The sequence below is a fragment of the Rhinolophus sinicus genome, linkage group LG04 (assembly GCF_036562045.2).
Source record: "Rhinolophus sinicus isolate RSC01 linkage group LG04, ASM3656204v1, whole genome shotgun sequence".
In the NCBI taxonomy this organism is placed as follows: Eukaryota; Metazoa; Chordata; class Mammalia; order Chiroptera; family Rhinolophidae; genus Rhinolophus; species Rhinolophus sinicus.
In genome coordinates this window covers 155962099-155977142 of record NC_133754.1, presented here as the reverse complement: position 1 = coordinate 155977142, position 15044 = coordinate 155962099, and the positions used below count along the sequence as shown (strand labels likewise).

General features: G+C 47.5%; 1 protein-coding gene across 2 annotated transcripts in view; it reads left to right on the top strand.

Moving 5' to 3' along the window:
* B4GALT1 (beta-1,4-galactosyltransferase 1) overlaps window positions 1–15044 on the top strand; it is a 49073-nt gene that overhangs the window by 30252 nt on the left and 3777 nt on the right. The window contains exons 3-4 of one of the 2 annotated variants that reach the window (XM_019734236.2): window positions 10389–10576; window positions 13332–13454. In XM_019734236.2, the coding sequence (XP_019589795.2) occupies window positions 10389–10576; window positions 13332–13454 (311 nt within the window). The remainder of the gene's footprint in view (window positions 1–10388; window positions 10577–13331; window positions 13455–15044) is intronic. The other variant, XM_074330643.1, reaches the window with a different exon arrangement.

The window sequence follows — 15044 nt, the reverse complement described above, 5'->3', positions numbered from 1 at the left end:
ACACACACATGGGTGAGCTTTCACGGGCTTTTGTGGCTCCTACCTCTGTCCGCATGAAGCTCTTAACCCTGCCATTTTGGTTTAGGCCCCTCCAATCACCATAACAACTTATATCTCATGTTAGTGGGGTTGGGCGGTGGTTTCTGGTTGAGATGGAGAACAAGCATGGCTGTTTGTCCTCAGGTCCTAGCCCTCCAGTCTTGGAGAATCCTGCTAGGGTTTTGACACATCCAGCCTCTTGGAACTAAGGGTGCTGCTCTGAAGCACCATGTCCTATGTGAGGTCCAGCACTGGGACCTTCATGCAGAGGTCAACATCAAGATAACATCGCAGATGGGAGGGTGCATATGGCATTTCCTTGTACTTTAATCATGAAAGGAAGAAGCTCTTAAAACCACCCAAGGTAACCGGAAGCTAGATTGCCATTTAACAGCACTAGCCCTGGTTAAGAAATACAGGATGTTTATTGAATTAACGATCATAAAAGTTACCACACAGGTGAGGAATACAGGCCCACCTGGCCAGGTGGGTTTGTAATCTTTGTCTTGGAGCCGGCACCTAGGACTGTTCTCTCCAATTTTGTTTATATATCCTCTGGCACCTCTGATCTGCCAAGATCTTTCTAGTTCCACCCATGTTACGCCTTCTCGTTAAACCCTTCAATATGTCCCCACTGCCCACAGGCAAGGGTCGGAAGCGCCTGAAGCATTGAGCTCAGCACCCAGGACCCTCTGCAGTCCAGCCCTGACCTACCTCCACCCATTTCCTTCTCAGGCCTCCGTCACACCCTTTGTGTCACAGCCATGCTGGCATTGCCATCTTTACCCAGACATTCTCTGTGTTCCTGCCTGGTGCCTTTGCTTATGCTGTCCCCTCTGCCCTGCGTGCCTGCCTTCCCCTCCCATTTGCTGTCCATTTAAGGCCCCCCAACCTCATTAGCTCTGTGAAGCCCTGTGTGGAGCTGACTTTTCGCTCCTTGATACTCCCAGGCCACTTAGCGCTTCCTAGACAGGGATGAGTGGCGCTTGCCTGTGTGTGTGCTCACCCCTGCTGGTGGCCCCTGGACTCCCAGTCCCCCAGGTCTGACTGCGTTTGTGTCCCTGACCACACAGCTCCATGCATATTCTAGTGCTCATTTAGAGGTTGGGGCACAGCGCTGTTCCCTGTAACCCCTGCCTATGTACTGACACCTACTCTCAGGACCCCTTGCTCCCTGCTCTCTGACAAGAGCTGTGCCTCTTGGCAGTGACGCCTCCTTTCCCAGTCAGGCCAGGTCAGAACCTGCCCGGCCCTTTCCCGGTTTCCTGCTCCTTGATCACCAGAGCAGGCTGCCTGGGACACAGCCCTTGGGCTGGCCTCCCTTTTCAGGAAGAATGCAGAGAACCTCCTTTAACTCTGTGGTTATTGATAGTCATGAAGCTTCTTTATGGTTCTGGTCCTTTGGACTGAACATCATTCATGGTCTCACTTTGAAGTTTGACCCTAAGAACCCTCCAGGGAGGCAAATGGTCATTCTCATGGTTCCTGCCGAGGGAAGGCTCATGAAGGTAAGTAAGTAGCTTGTGTGGGTCCCATGACGACTGGGCGCAGGAGCTGGGATTGGACAGAGAGCACCTGAAGCCTAAGGCGATGCCTCACCTTCCCATGTTTATTCTCTGAGCATTCAGTTCCCTTACTGGGTTACAAACAGCTCCACAGCCACTTGGCAATGCTTGAGTCCCACTGGGTCACAGGGTGCGGAGGGGGGTAGCTTTGGAGTAACAGCCTCAGAACCCTCTGGGAGGGTTCATAATTGCCCAATTATGCTAACGGCTAAACCCTGGCCTGAAGGGCTGGGGTGTGGGGGCAGCAGAGGGGGCACCTGGTTTTGTCTGGCTTTGGAATTTTGTCCCTCTTCCTTTTCATCTCTGCACTGTTGTGAGGTGGTTCCAGGCTGCTTGCCTGGGACCAAGTGTGGGCAGGTTTGGAGGGAACCCTTTGGAGCCTCGTGAGTAAGAGCATCTGTCACCAGACCTCAGCAGTTTATCTCTGTCGCTGGGCCAGGCAGCTGGTTCCTAAATGAGGCCCAGATGAATTGGGGTGAAGCCGACTCCTGAGTCCATCCCATTACTGAGGACAGCTGCCTGGGCCTGTGGCCCCCATGGGTTTGGTTTCTATCTTGACCGTTCATCTCTGTTTACCATCCTCCACCCCTGCCTTCCATTTCTTCTCTGAGCTGTCAGCATCCAGATTGCTGTGTGCAGGAATGGGGCTCGGGATGGGCAGGCTGACCCTGTCCTGCAGCACCCTCTCGGCAGAGCACGGGGACCTTTTGGAGCCTGGGGCGCCAGAGGGTTGTGGGAGGGCTGAGAGTGTCAGTGTCCCACTACTGTTTCTGCGCTGCCCCAGTGATCGGATGTCTCCTTTGCTTTGTGTTTCCCCCTCTCTGTCCATGACTTGCTCCGTTCTCCTGGGGAACATGTCAAAGCACTTAGAGGTACTCACCGCGCTGGTGAATCACCTCCCCGGACATTCTTCTGGGAAATGCCATTTTCTCTGGTCACCCTTGACTTTGGGACGGAATAACCGCTTATTAGGAATTTGCCTTTGCCCTGGAACAAGGGTGGTCAAAATGGGCCCTTTGTGCTCTGCAGCCGTGACAGTTGCCTCTTTCCTTATCTCTCTCCCTTGCATCCATCCTTCTCTCTTTTTTCTTTTTTTTCCTTCCTGGGGTGGCCTTTTGCCTTTACTTGTTAATTCTGTTTGTAGCAAAGCCAGCTGAAGGAGGAGCTTCTCTCTGTGGTCTGCTTCTTATTCTCCACCTACCTCCTCGTCTATACCCTCCACCTCCTAGAGAGAAAGAGAGAGAGAGAAAGAGATAAAGGAGTGTTGACCTAACTACTGCTGTGACTGCTGCTACTGCTGCCACCACCACTGCTGCCACCCTGGTAATGTCCACATGCCCCCAAATCAAACCCAGAGCCCAGGCCCTGCTGGTCAGGGGAAGCTGTGTAATAATCCTGCCAGTGTGCCATGCCCGGGTCCCGAGGTCTCCCAAGCAAGGCCGTGAGCTCTGTGGGCTTGCTTAGAAATGCCCGCCCACTGTGTAGAGGTCTAAGAGACTTTGCCTTCTTAAAATCAAGCCACAGGTGAGCTCATACTGTATGTAGATAGACTTTTATATCCTGCTTCTTTCTTAAATTCTGTATCATCAGCATCTTCCCATGTTGTTTCATAGTCTTCATAATCGTCACTTTCCATGCCTTCATAGTAACTCAGCATGCAGTTCTACTGTAATTAACTTAGCCTTTCCTCTGCAGCAGGCCTGTAGGTCATTTCCGCTTTCTCACCAGTGTCAATAATGCCAAGATGAACATCTTTGAGTGTGAAGCTTATTCTGTGTTTGCATCTTCCACATTTACGTTTCCCCAGGCTAGGTTTTTCGATACAGGATTACGGGTTTGGAAATGGTTTAAACATTTTTATAGTTCTTAAGATAAACAGCCAAATTGCTTTCTGAAAGAGAAGGCTTTATTTTCTAAAGTGTTTTTGTGCAGAAAGTCAGTGCCTCAGGAACAGGCAGAGAGGCAGACATCCCGCTATGGCTCCTCTGTGTTCACCTCACCCAGAATCCCCGCGGACTGTTCTTTTAGGCCAGTTCTCTCTGAAGGCAATTTACAGCCTCTGACCTATGTTCTAGTCTGTCGTGGGCCAAGGATGTACTCACTCTTGTGAGGAATTACTTTGTCAAGCAGAGAACCAACCTGTCAGCTTCCTGATCCTGGAGGGCCCATTCGAAAGTCACGGAGTGAAAAACGTAAGTCTCAGATCCAGGTTTTGCTGAAGGCCTGGCCAAGCTCCGGGCTACCGTATTATTATGGTTAAAAGCTAGAGGTCCAACTGCTGTGAACTCATGGGTGAGTTGCTATTAGCCCTCCACACACTCAGCATTTGTATAATCCCAGGCCCTTCCCAGCAGTCTCTGGGGATCACCTCCCAGCCAGCCTGTCTACCATCCCCAGGTCCCACTGCAGGACTGCCCAGCCAGAGCTTCCTCTGCTTTCCTATCGCCCATTTTGTCCAGGCCTTTCCTCGGTGTCTCAGTGGGCACAGAAAAGCACGCGGAGGGTGTTTCGGCAAACATTTCCACTGACTGCAGACCTGCTTCAGGATTGATGGGGTGAGAGCCTTGGGACAGAGGGGAGTGGCATTGTGATGGGCAAGAGCCTATGCTCAGAAGTGACATTGTCTCTCCCATCACAGAAATTCTGATTCCTCGAGTGTCTTGGCTTGGGGTTGATGTTTCCAACCTCACTGCTGCTGTGTCTTTTGCTGGAGAGGGGACCAGGCATGGTCAGTCCCCGAGCCATCATGGTCTGGGGACATGTCTGCTGCTGAGCATATGTGTGCCTGACATCCAGGGAAAGCAGGGTGGTTTGACAGATCTTCTAGAGACTATTAGAACTTGGACAAGCAGGAGCCATGGCTTTTCCTACTTGGTTATCTGTCCCCTGTTGGAATCAGGGGAAAGTTGCACTTGGCTTAACTACAGTCAGAATTTGCCTAGGGATTGGACCAGACTTGGGTATCTGTCCCAAAAGCCCCACAAAGGCTGCTTGCAAGTGCAGTGCTCATGTCCATGGAGCAGGGGCGGCATGAAGTGGGGAAGTGGAGGCCCTGCCTTAGCCCCAGGGCATGCCTTCTCCACTTGCCCACCATTACTGCCTGGTCTCGGGGTCTCACATGAATCAAGTAGCAGCTTCCAAACCAGTCTCCCTGCCTTCAATTGGGGGGTGGGGCACAAGCCCTACTTGACATGCAAAACATAATCCTTGTTTAAAACCTTCAAAGGCTCCCTGTGGCCTAAATCAAAGATAAAGCCTGAGTATTTTAGCAGAGTACCCAGCCTCCTCCTCCATTCTATGATTTGGCCCACCTCTCCCTTCAAGTCTTATTCTGGCTTCCACATTCTGTCTTTCTTGTAGTTCCTTGAATGTTCCCTTTTCCTTACAGCCTTTACAAATGCTGCTCTCTCCTAGGGAATACTCTTACCAGACCTCCCCACTAAACTTGGCTAACTTTTCTGAAGCCTTCTCCGATCCCCTAGGACTAGGTTAGTGTCTCCAGCTCCACCTTTCCCATTTGCACTTGGCTCAGTACCTTTGCTCCCCTCCCCTCCCCTCTCCTCCCCTCCCTTCCCCTCCCAGCTGTCCACCATAAAGCATTAATCATCTATTACAATTGCTTATTTAACTTGAAAACACCTAAGAAGTGGGCCTGTGTCTTTTCCTTTTCTATATCCCTACTGATAAGCATGAGGTAGACACTCAATAAATATATGAGAGAAGGAGAAACAGGATCCTCTGGTCCTCTTCTGTCTCTGGGGCTGGCTTGCTCTTTTCTTTTTTTTTGGTAACTGCTTTATTGAGATATAATCACACATCATGCAATTCACCTATTTTGAGTATTTAACTCAGTGGCTTTTCGTATATTCAGAGTTATGCATCCATCACCACAAGACCAATTTTAGAGCATTGTCATTATGCCATAAAGCTACCTCACGCCGCTGAACTCCCAATCCCTCTGTTTTCCCCCAGCCATGGGCAACCACTAATCTCTCTGCTTGTGGATTTGCCTGTTCTGGACATTAATTTAAATGGAGTCCTAACAAATATGTGATCCTTTGGACTGACTTTCACCTAGCATAATGTTTTCAAGGTGCATCCAAGTTGTAGAATGTGTTTGTACTTCATTCCTTTTTATTGCTGAATAATATTCCATTATATGGATATATATCACATTTTGTTTATCCATTCATATGTTGATGGACATGTGTGCTGTTTCCACTTTTTAGCTATTGTGAATAATGCTGCTGTGAACACTGTATAAAAGCTTTTATGTGGACATATGTTTTTATTTCTCTCGGGTATGTACTTAATTTCTGGGTCATATGGTAACTATCTATCTGAGGAACTGCCACACTGCTTTCCAAGATGGCTGCACCGTTTTACATTCCCATCAGTAGTGTAGGAGGATTCCATTTGCAGTGGACATACTGTTTGCTCTTTCTGGTCTTTACTGTAAATGAGGGCTCCAGAAGAAGGTTTTAATAGACCTTGAGAGCCATCTGTTACTTGTTAAAGACACGCCTCTCTGCCACCCAGATCAGCCAGAAGGGCACTGGTTTGCTGCATATGTCTGAAGGTGGCCTCTTTCTTCTGTTCTCTCCTCTGAGGAGCTTGGCCTTCAGGCCTGTGTCAGGCCTCCCACCTCAAGTCCCCTCATTCTACACCAGGCCAGCATGCCTGACTAAGCCCACACTTCTGTCTTCTCTGTACTGGCCATTATTGGTTCTGCTGGACCAACTCATACACCCGCTGTGAGGATTGTATGCCCAGTCATAAAAGACTTCTCTGTGAGCTTTGGTCAGTGCGACAGCTGCCCTGTCCAGTTGTAGGAATGCCATGTCATTTTTGCCTTTCTTCTTTCCTTTTGTGCTCTCCCTCTGTTAAGAGGAGCCAGTTGTCTTAGAAGGAAGGGATAAGTATAACTCTTATCTACTAACATAAAATAAAGCCTATGCTTTAAAAAGCTCAGTCTTTCATAGGGTCACCATCATCTTCCAGTGCACTAGATCCCATTCACCAAGTGTGACTTCCCAAGCATTTCACGTCTCTAAAGGTCTGTTTCCTCTGCTAGTATGTTTAGAGACTCTAATGTGAGCCATAGCCTAACTCACTGGAGCCTTGATCCTTTTAAGAAATCCCCCTCCTTCTGAGAAGCAGGATTTGGGAGGAATCTTGAAATTGAATGGGAAGGACACACACAAATATGAGAGGAGGAGGAATCTCCAGGTTGGATCTCTGGGAGAAATTTGAAAGTTCTGAGTATTCAAAATGGATGGGAAAACCTGTGCTGTCATGATGATAGCTGACGTTGTTGCCAGGCAGTGTGCTAAGGCCTCTCCATGCATGTCTCTTTAATACAACCTACCTGTTGTCGCCCCATGACCAAATGAGGAAATTGAATTGAGGCCTAGAGGTATGATTTGCCCAAAAGTCACATAGCTAATGAATAAAAAAGCTGGCATTCCTGGGATAAAAATGCGTGTGTCTGTCATAACATTTTAGCTTGGCCAACAGTAGGTGCTTGATAAATGTTTACTTGAGTGAATGAAGTAGCAGGTGCACTGGATGAATGTGCCGGTGAGGAGGGGCAGGAATGATGGCTGGGCATCTTCCTAGCCCTTGAGAGGAATGGCACCTGCTGTTGGCGGTGGTTGGTGGACTTGCCAGGGCCTTTCTTGTCAAGAAAGTTACCAAGGTGTTACAGCATTCCACCCAAAGAAGCCTAGAGCTGATGTTGGTTATCCCAGGGAAGGAAGATGAAGATGTATTCTTTCCTTATCTATTGTTCTGCTGATCTGGTGTTCCCTAGGGGCTAACACCTACAAAAATGTACATTGCCATTCTCCGCTCCCAGGATCACACAGGTGAGGCCAGTCTGGGAGGAAGGATGGGAGGAGGGACGTGTAGTTCAGGTTCTAAGTGTGGGCCAGACACTGGAGAGCCTTATTGAGTCGCAGGAACTGTTGTATCACACATGGGAACAGGCAGAACCAGGTCTGCTCCTTGGTTTCCTCCTCTAGGCTGCCATTGTTTTAGGAGCCTGGCTCCAGAGGTGCCCATTTATGGCTCCAAATTTCCAGTTCCTGGGAAAGAAAAAATGCTTCGTTAAAAGTCTCAGTCAGGCAACAGTTGTGGCCAGGAGACCAGGTCCTGTGGGTAAGAGCCCCCTGCCTCTGTTATTGGGGAGTGTGCTAAGAGAAGGGAGTGTTGGGCAGCCACCCTCGGGGTTCTGCTACACAGGTGTGGAGAGGCTATGTTTAGACACTGCCCTTTCACTCGTTGGAAAAGTGTTCAGTGGGTCTGAATTGTGTTTAAAAATGTTCAGAGAAAGCTAACTCTTTTCGGGTCTTCATGGGGCTGGAGGAGCAAAATGGAAATTACCAGGTGCAGGCCTTTCCCCATCACTGAAAGGTCGAAAGGTGTGGGAGGAATGAAGTAGATCTGGGTTGGGGTGAATGTTGTCACAAGGTTGTTGAAGATGATTAATGACACGTCATGCATGTAAAACACTTATCCTGTGCCTGGTATATCATATCCCCCAGTGAATATTAGCAATGCATTGTTGCAATAATAATAATAATAATAATAATAATAATAATAATTACAACTTCATAGTTTTCACATGCAGGCCCTAAACTTTGAACTTTTTGCCTCATGACTTACACAGAATTGGCTGAAGGCAGAATTCTAGATAACTGGTGGGACAGCCAAAGAATACAGTGTGTGCCATTGGTCAGTGTTCTCTTTTCACCGTATATGGTTAGAAATCCTTGTCAAGGGCTGAACAAGGGGCTCTTGTGTAAGAGGTTTCCTTAATTCATTCAGTATTCTCTGGGCTGCTTGTCTGGCTTCCTGGTACTTGTTTTCCTTAAGTGGTTCATTTCCCTGAGTCACCCACCTGAGGCGGGGTGGTTGTGGTGCTGTCCTCTCGCTCTGTATTCACACAGGGAGCCTTGTGAAGCACCAGTTTGCAAGTCCTCTCAGGAGTCTGGAGAGAGGACTTTGGGCATCCCCCTTTTGAAACTGTGTAGCCACTGCAGGCCCTGGTGGGACATGTTTTTCCCCATGGGGGCCCTGATCTTGTTGATCCCAAGAGATACTGGGAAAGAGCATAAAGTGAGGATTCCGGAGTGTTGGTGTGGGGACAGAGTCCCAGAGAGTGGTTTCCAGGTTTGGCCTCACGTGGAAAGGTGATGGGTCGGGTGGTGGATGGTCGTCAGCTGTGACTGGGTGGCCATCAGCTGTTACCAGTTAGTCATTGACCACTGATATAACTGCCGTGGCTAAGCTAGCAAACGCGGATTATGGGTTGCGGATTACAGAGGCCGACTGCAGTTAGCACGGCAGATTGCAGTTAGCAAATGAGGTTGGTGGGCAGAGAAGCGGACGGCGGGTTGTAGGTCATATGGCTCCTGCTTCCTGTGTCTCCAACCTAGCCGCCAGTGAGACAATAGTGGTATGACTCCTCTATCTATGGCTCCGTGGGTGTTCCTTTTTGGCCTCACCACGTCCTGCATTCTTATGTGGGGAGCGGGACCAGAGACCCCGCATGACACCCTGCATGACAGTTGGGTTCTAGTCCCAGCTGTGTCCAATATGTGGCCTTAGTTTCCTCCTGGCGTTGTTACGAGGATTCCGGTCAGGATGAGAGCACGTGTGTGGGAGGGCTTATGAACTGGTAAGTGTAAGGATGGCAGTGTTGATGCTATTAGTGTCCTTACTAACTTAGGGCCATGGGACTTGGTAAGATCAGAGATCCATGCTGGTGACCCTTAGGGGACTGTTTGGTTGGAGCTTCACAGGAAGGATTGCTCTCAGCCATTGCATGTTGAAACTCATTCATCAGTCTGTCGTCCATCCATCCACCCATCCATCCATCCATCCATCCATCCATCCATCCATCCATCCAGTCATCTATCCATCCAGCAGTTATTTATTGAGCTCTTATTTTATACCAGGCAGTGTTCGAGGTAGTAGGTGAATAAATAGTAAAAAATTCCAGCCTTCATTGAGCATACATTCTAGTGGGAAAGACTGAAAATAAACAAGTAAATAAAATAAGAAATACCTTTGCATGAATCGACTTGGGACCCAGTGGTCGGCATTCTGAAGCAGGCTTTGTCCTCTCTCATACACCCTGTTTCTATTGTGGTGTGTGTGCCACACTGCTTCCCACCATACTCTGTGAGCACCGTAGGGGAAGAGGTTGAATTGGATTCGTCACACTTCTCTGGTGCCGAGTTAGTGACAGGTACCTGATAGGCACAACCATTTAAACAGGAGAGAAGTGAAAAGTCCCATAGGCACTGGTTTCCTGAGTCTCTTTCCTAGAATTAGTCTACATACAGTACATAAATAAATGACACATGTTTAAATGCCTTTTCACCTAACAGTACTATTTTGAAGATCATTTCCTTTTAGAGCTTCCATATTTTTTTTAAATAGCTCTATTCCATTACACGAACGTGCCATGATTTATTTAACCAGTTCCCTCATGATGCTTATGTCATTGTTTGCAATCTTTCGTTATGATGAACACCCCCATTGGGAACAACATTGTTCATATATCATTCGCACATTTGTAAGTCCTGCAGGATAATTCCGAGAAGTGGGGGATTGCTGACGCAGGGCATACCATTTGGTATTAATTTGTAAATGAGGGCAGAAAAATGAGGCCTGAGAGTGGACTAATGACCATGTGTAGTGGCCGACTTACCAGTCCCTGTGTTCTGCTCAAAGGCCTTCTGGCATCTGATCGCCCTTCTTTTGTTTCTGCACTAGGCTGGAGACTCCATGTTCAATCGCGCGAAGCTCCTCAACATTGGCTTTCGCGAGGCCTTGAAGGACTATGACTACACCTGCTTCGTGTTCAGTGACGTGGACCTCATTCCCATGGACGACCGGAACACCTACAGGTGTTTCTCACAGCCACGGCACATTTCCGTAGCAATGGATAAGTTTGGATTTAGGTAAGCGCTGTTCACCAGAGTCCACAGAACACACGTTTCTCTATGATACGACAACTGGGAAATGCAGTTCCTCCGGCCCAGGAATGTCTCTTTAGGCTCTGGAGAAGAATGCCTCCGCTGAGAAATGGGTGCTTTGTAAGCCCAAAGTCAGTTATTACTTGAGGAGCAAAATGGAGTCCAGAAACGCCTATAATCTCTGCACATCCAAACAAGAAGAGTGTTTCATGTTTGGGATGGCTCTCGTCTTTAGACTCCAGATAGATGCTATGTTTCCTTGCTTCTCTCCCCTTCCCTTCCCACAGTTTGGGAAGCAAACTGGAATCATTTTCCCCCAGTAAATGCTTGGACTTGGATACCTCAGCAAATGTTCCTTGGTACTTTAAGAAGGAACATGATGCTGTTTCTCAGCAACGCACAGTCTTTTGCTTAAACCTGAGGCCCAAATGTTTCTACCAAAATGCCCCTAGTGAGGAAGTCAGCTGATGCCTGCTCCCGGGACACTGGTATAATCCAAAGCATATTGTCGTAGGTGGAAAATTACCTTGTAGTACATTGTTTTATCTTAAAAAAAAATGTGTATTTTGTTCCATAATTTACCCATATTTGTATTAACATAAAAATGGTTTAAAAATCACCTATCAGTTGCATAACCTGACCTTTCCATCCATGCTGTAAGAAGCTTCAGGAAGCGGTGCTGCAGGTGCCATGTGTATAGACTCCCTTTCTCGGGCCAATTACCACAGTGTGGCTGGCCTGGGCTGGCCTGTAGTCCTTTGGTTTAGATACAAATGCCTTCTTTCGTACTCATTTTATTCTCATAATCCTTTCTGTCCTCCCTTGCAGAGGGCATGAGGTCTTTGAGATGAATATGGGGATGTTATGAAGTCGTTCCTCCAGATCAAAGGCCCTAAACTTGCTGTCTTAAAGGGGGAAAAATTGACTATAAACGTCACTCTCTGCCCTGGTATCTTCCCTCCCTCCCTGTTTGTGTATCTTCTTCTCTTTGAGATACACAGGCTCATACCCTGGCTCTTAATTCCTCTCTTGAAGTATGATGGTGATCACTTAATTCTTTACCACAACACCATGTCTGTTTTCCCCAGAACCTCTTAGCCTTGGGGGATGGGGCAGGAGGAGGTAAGAGAAAGCAGCACAGACAGCAAAAACAGATCTTGTCAACTTAGCTTGTACTTCCTCTTGAAGTGGCTGAGTCCATTTCTGTAAAAACGGATTATCAAAAAACTTCATTGGCTGGGCCACCTCTGGTTCAAACAGTCCCATGACAAGTGCAGACTGTACTGTGAGGTAAGCCGAAAGGTGGATGACTTGGCACCTCTGTGATGGTGACACCTTATTACAAATAGATCACCTTAGATCCATTAAAGCAGACCCTCAGGGATCTTTGCCTGTGGTTACTTACAGTCAGAATTCCTACATATATTTGAAAATTATAATGGCTTTTTTTTTTTTTTTTTTCATGTGTTCTCTATGGCTTGGCTGACTTCTCCCTCCCTCTCTCCAAGTCTGAGTTAGAGTTTTCCATAATGGGTAATAGGTTTTGGTCTCTTTGGATTCCAGTAAGAGCCTGAGTGTGGTTGGAATTGCACACACAAGGGTCGTCACAAAACCACAGCCATTAAAGGACCCATGCTCTTTGTACGTCCTGATTCTTAACATTTCTCATCGGTGTTTCTTCCTCTGTATCCCTCAGGAGGCCATGGTGCTTAACCATTGAAATATTGAAACACAAAAAGCCTTGCACAGATGAGAGCCCAGACATCCTGTTGCTTAAACATTTTGCTATGTTTGGATATGGTAGAAACGTCTCAGAAAATTTTATATTAGAAAATCTTCAGAAATGCTATCTTGGCTGTTGGAGTCAGTGTTCAAGCCACTATACCTTTGGAATACTAGACTGGTAGGTGGGATAGGGCATAACAGGCTGGGCACAGGTAGGCTCTAAATCACTCTCAGATTCTAGGACCTCCTCGATAAGGTTTTCCTGCCCAGGAGCAGGACACTTGGGAAGCAGTTTCCTGAGTGGTGCCGAAAAACTGGGCTTGTGTTCGCGTCAGTCACTGACTAATTTTCCTAGATCACCACAGAAGCAACATGGTATTCTTAGAGGAAGACTCTACTTTTTTTCTTTTTTAATTTTTTATTGGGGAATATTGGGGAATAGTGTGTTTTCCAGGGCCCATCAGCTCCAAGTCTTTGTCCTTCAATCTAGTTGTGGAGGGTGCAGCTCAGCTCCAAGTCCAGTCGCTATTTTCAATCTTTAGTTGCAGGGGGCGCAGGCCACCATCCCATGTGGGGATTGAACTGGCAACCTTGCTATTGAGAGCTTGTGCTCTAACCAACTGAGCCATCTGACTGCCCTTCTGGAAGCTCAGCGGCAGCTCGTTGTCTTCAATCTAGTTGTGGAGGGTGCAGCTGACAGTGGCCCATGTGGGAATCGAACCGGCAACCTTGCTATTGAGAGCTCGCGCTCTAACCAACTGAGCCATCCTGGCCGCCCCAGGAAGACTCTACTTTTTGCTATCTGGATCGTCTCTAAAATAATCTGCATCTGCTTAAAAAAACAACAACAAAAAAACAGAAAAAAACAAAACAAAGAAAACCCTCATAAATCCCCAATTAAAAAATTTCAGAGAATAAAAATAACTGTAGAAGTGTTTCTGTTTTGAGCAAGCTTTGTTTTGAGAAAGTCAAAGCTTATTAACCATTGATCCCCTGTGTGTGTTTTTTCCCCCAGCCTGCCGTATGTTCAGTATTTTGGAGGTGTCTCTGCTCTAAGTAAACAACAGTTTCTCACCATCAATGGATTTCCTAATAATTATTGGGGCTGGGGAGGTGAAGATGATGATATTTTTAACAGGTAATGGTCACAACTTAGATCTCCTTGTTCCCTGTCTCCCTTCAGTTCCAGTTTTTCTTTCAGTGCTTGGTTATTCTGCAAGGCTTGGCCCTCAGGAGGGATGCAGTCCCCACTCAGCCCAGATTTACACGTGCCCTGTGATAGCAAGGTGCTGAAGGTGTTGTTAGGAAAATGAGCTTCTGTGATATTTGCATTAGCCTTGGGAAATGTAAAATGAGAACCTAATAAAGGGGTGATCTTAATGTGACGTATGCCCCATGCCATTTTGTACTGAAGGGGTAAACGTGCCCTCTGCAAAAATTCAGCAGCTCAGTGTGGTCCAGCGTGAGTGTGAAACAAGTTCCTTTGGGCAGGATCCCAAGTTCTTCACAGAATCTTTGTACCATTTTTTTTTATTTTGGACTATTTTTAACATACACAAAAGAGGACAGAGTAGTGTGATGAAACTCTGTGGATCCACCCAGGCCCAACAACCATCATTCCGTGGCCAGCCCACCCCATCCATACCCTGGGGCTCTTTGGAAGCTGGTAAAACCTTTATCATGTGGGGTTTCATTGCAGATGGTAAAAACCCATCTGTCAGTAGCATTTGAAACCAACCACATTCTGCCCAGTCCTCCCTGGCAATGGAAGCTTCAATCCTGACAGCCTTAGGGAAGAAGAACCTACTTTCTATGAGCCAGTCTGAACTTGTCACTGAGTTTGATGTCAGAACACACCCTCGTGCCTTCCTGAATCGGAGTACACTCATTTGATCAGTTAACAGAAGGTGTCTGTCAGAGTAGCACCCAAGTCAGTCAAGGTTAACTTTGTGTGAGAACTTGGCAGAGACCCAAGTCTTTAATACAGGCCTTGAAGAAAACTTGTGTTTTCGATTATGCAGATGGGTCATGAAGCATGCATGTATCGGGTATGTGCTGCATGCAGAGCACTGTGTCGGGTAGGCCCGATGGGGAGGGAGGGCACTGAAGACCTGAGCTTGGGGTCCACACAAACAAACTCGCTTCCACAGTCCCACACCCGGGCAATCACTGGGCCCGTGTGATGCTATACAGGGCCGATGTGACACCACAGACCTTAGTGGTTGGAAAGGTTGGGGGGTAGGGAACACTAAGGACGGACACCCTAGAGGGGAGGGACTGGAAGGACGGGCGATTTGTGGAGCAGCTTTCTTGAAAAATAAAAGACCTAACTCTTAAATTATGCACCTACTTCATTGTGTGCCAGGTACTAGGTCAGCACTGGGTGGTGGTGGTGGTGGTGGTGGTGGTGGTGGTGAGGAGTGAGGCCAGAAATCTCACAGTTATTCAGGAGCAGCCAGTCCTGCCTTTTAACAACTTTTATATTTCTGATGTTAAGGTGTTGGTGTTGGTCCTCATTCCTTTCCCCCAAACCTGCACAGAACCTTCCACCCTGTTCTGGCTGCCTCTCTTCTTAGTCCCCGCTCTCCATTCTTATATTCCTTACCAGAGAGATGCCTCCTCAGCCCAAAACCTTTGGGAAACACTGCATATTACATCCCTTTGGACGCTCACAGCTCTGAAAAGGCCTCCATGATTTAGCCTTTGCCCTACTTTCCAGCCTCGTCTT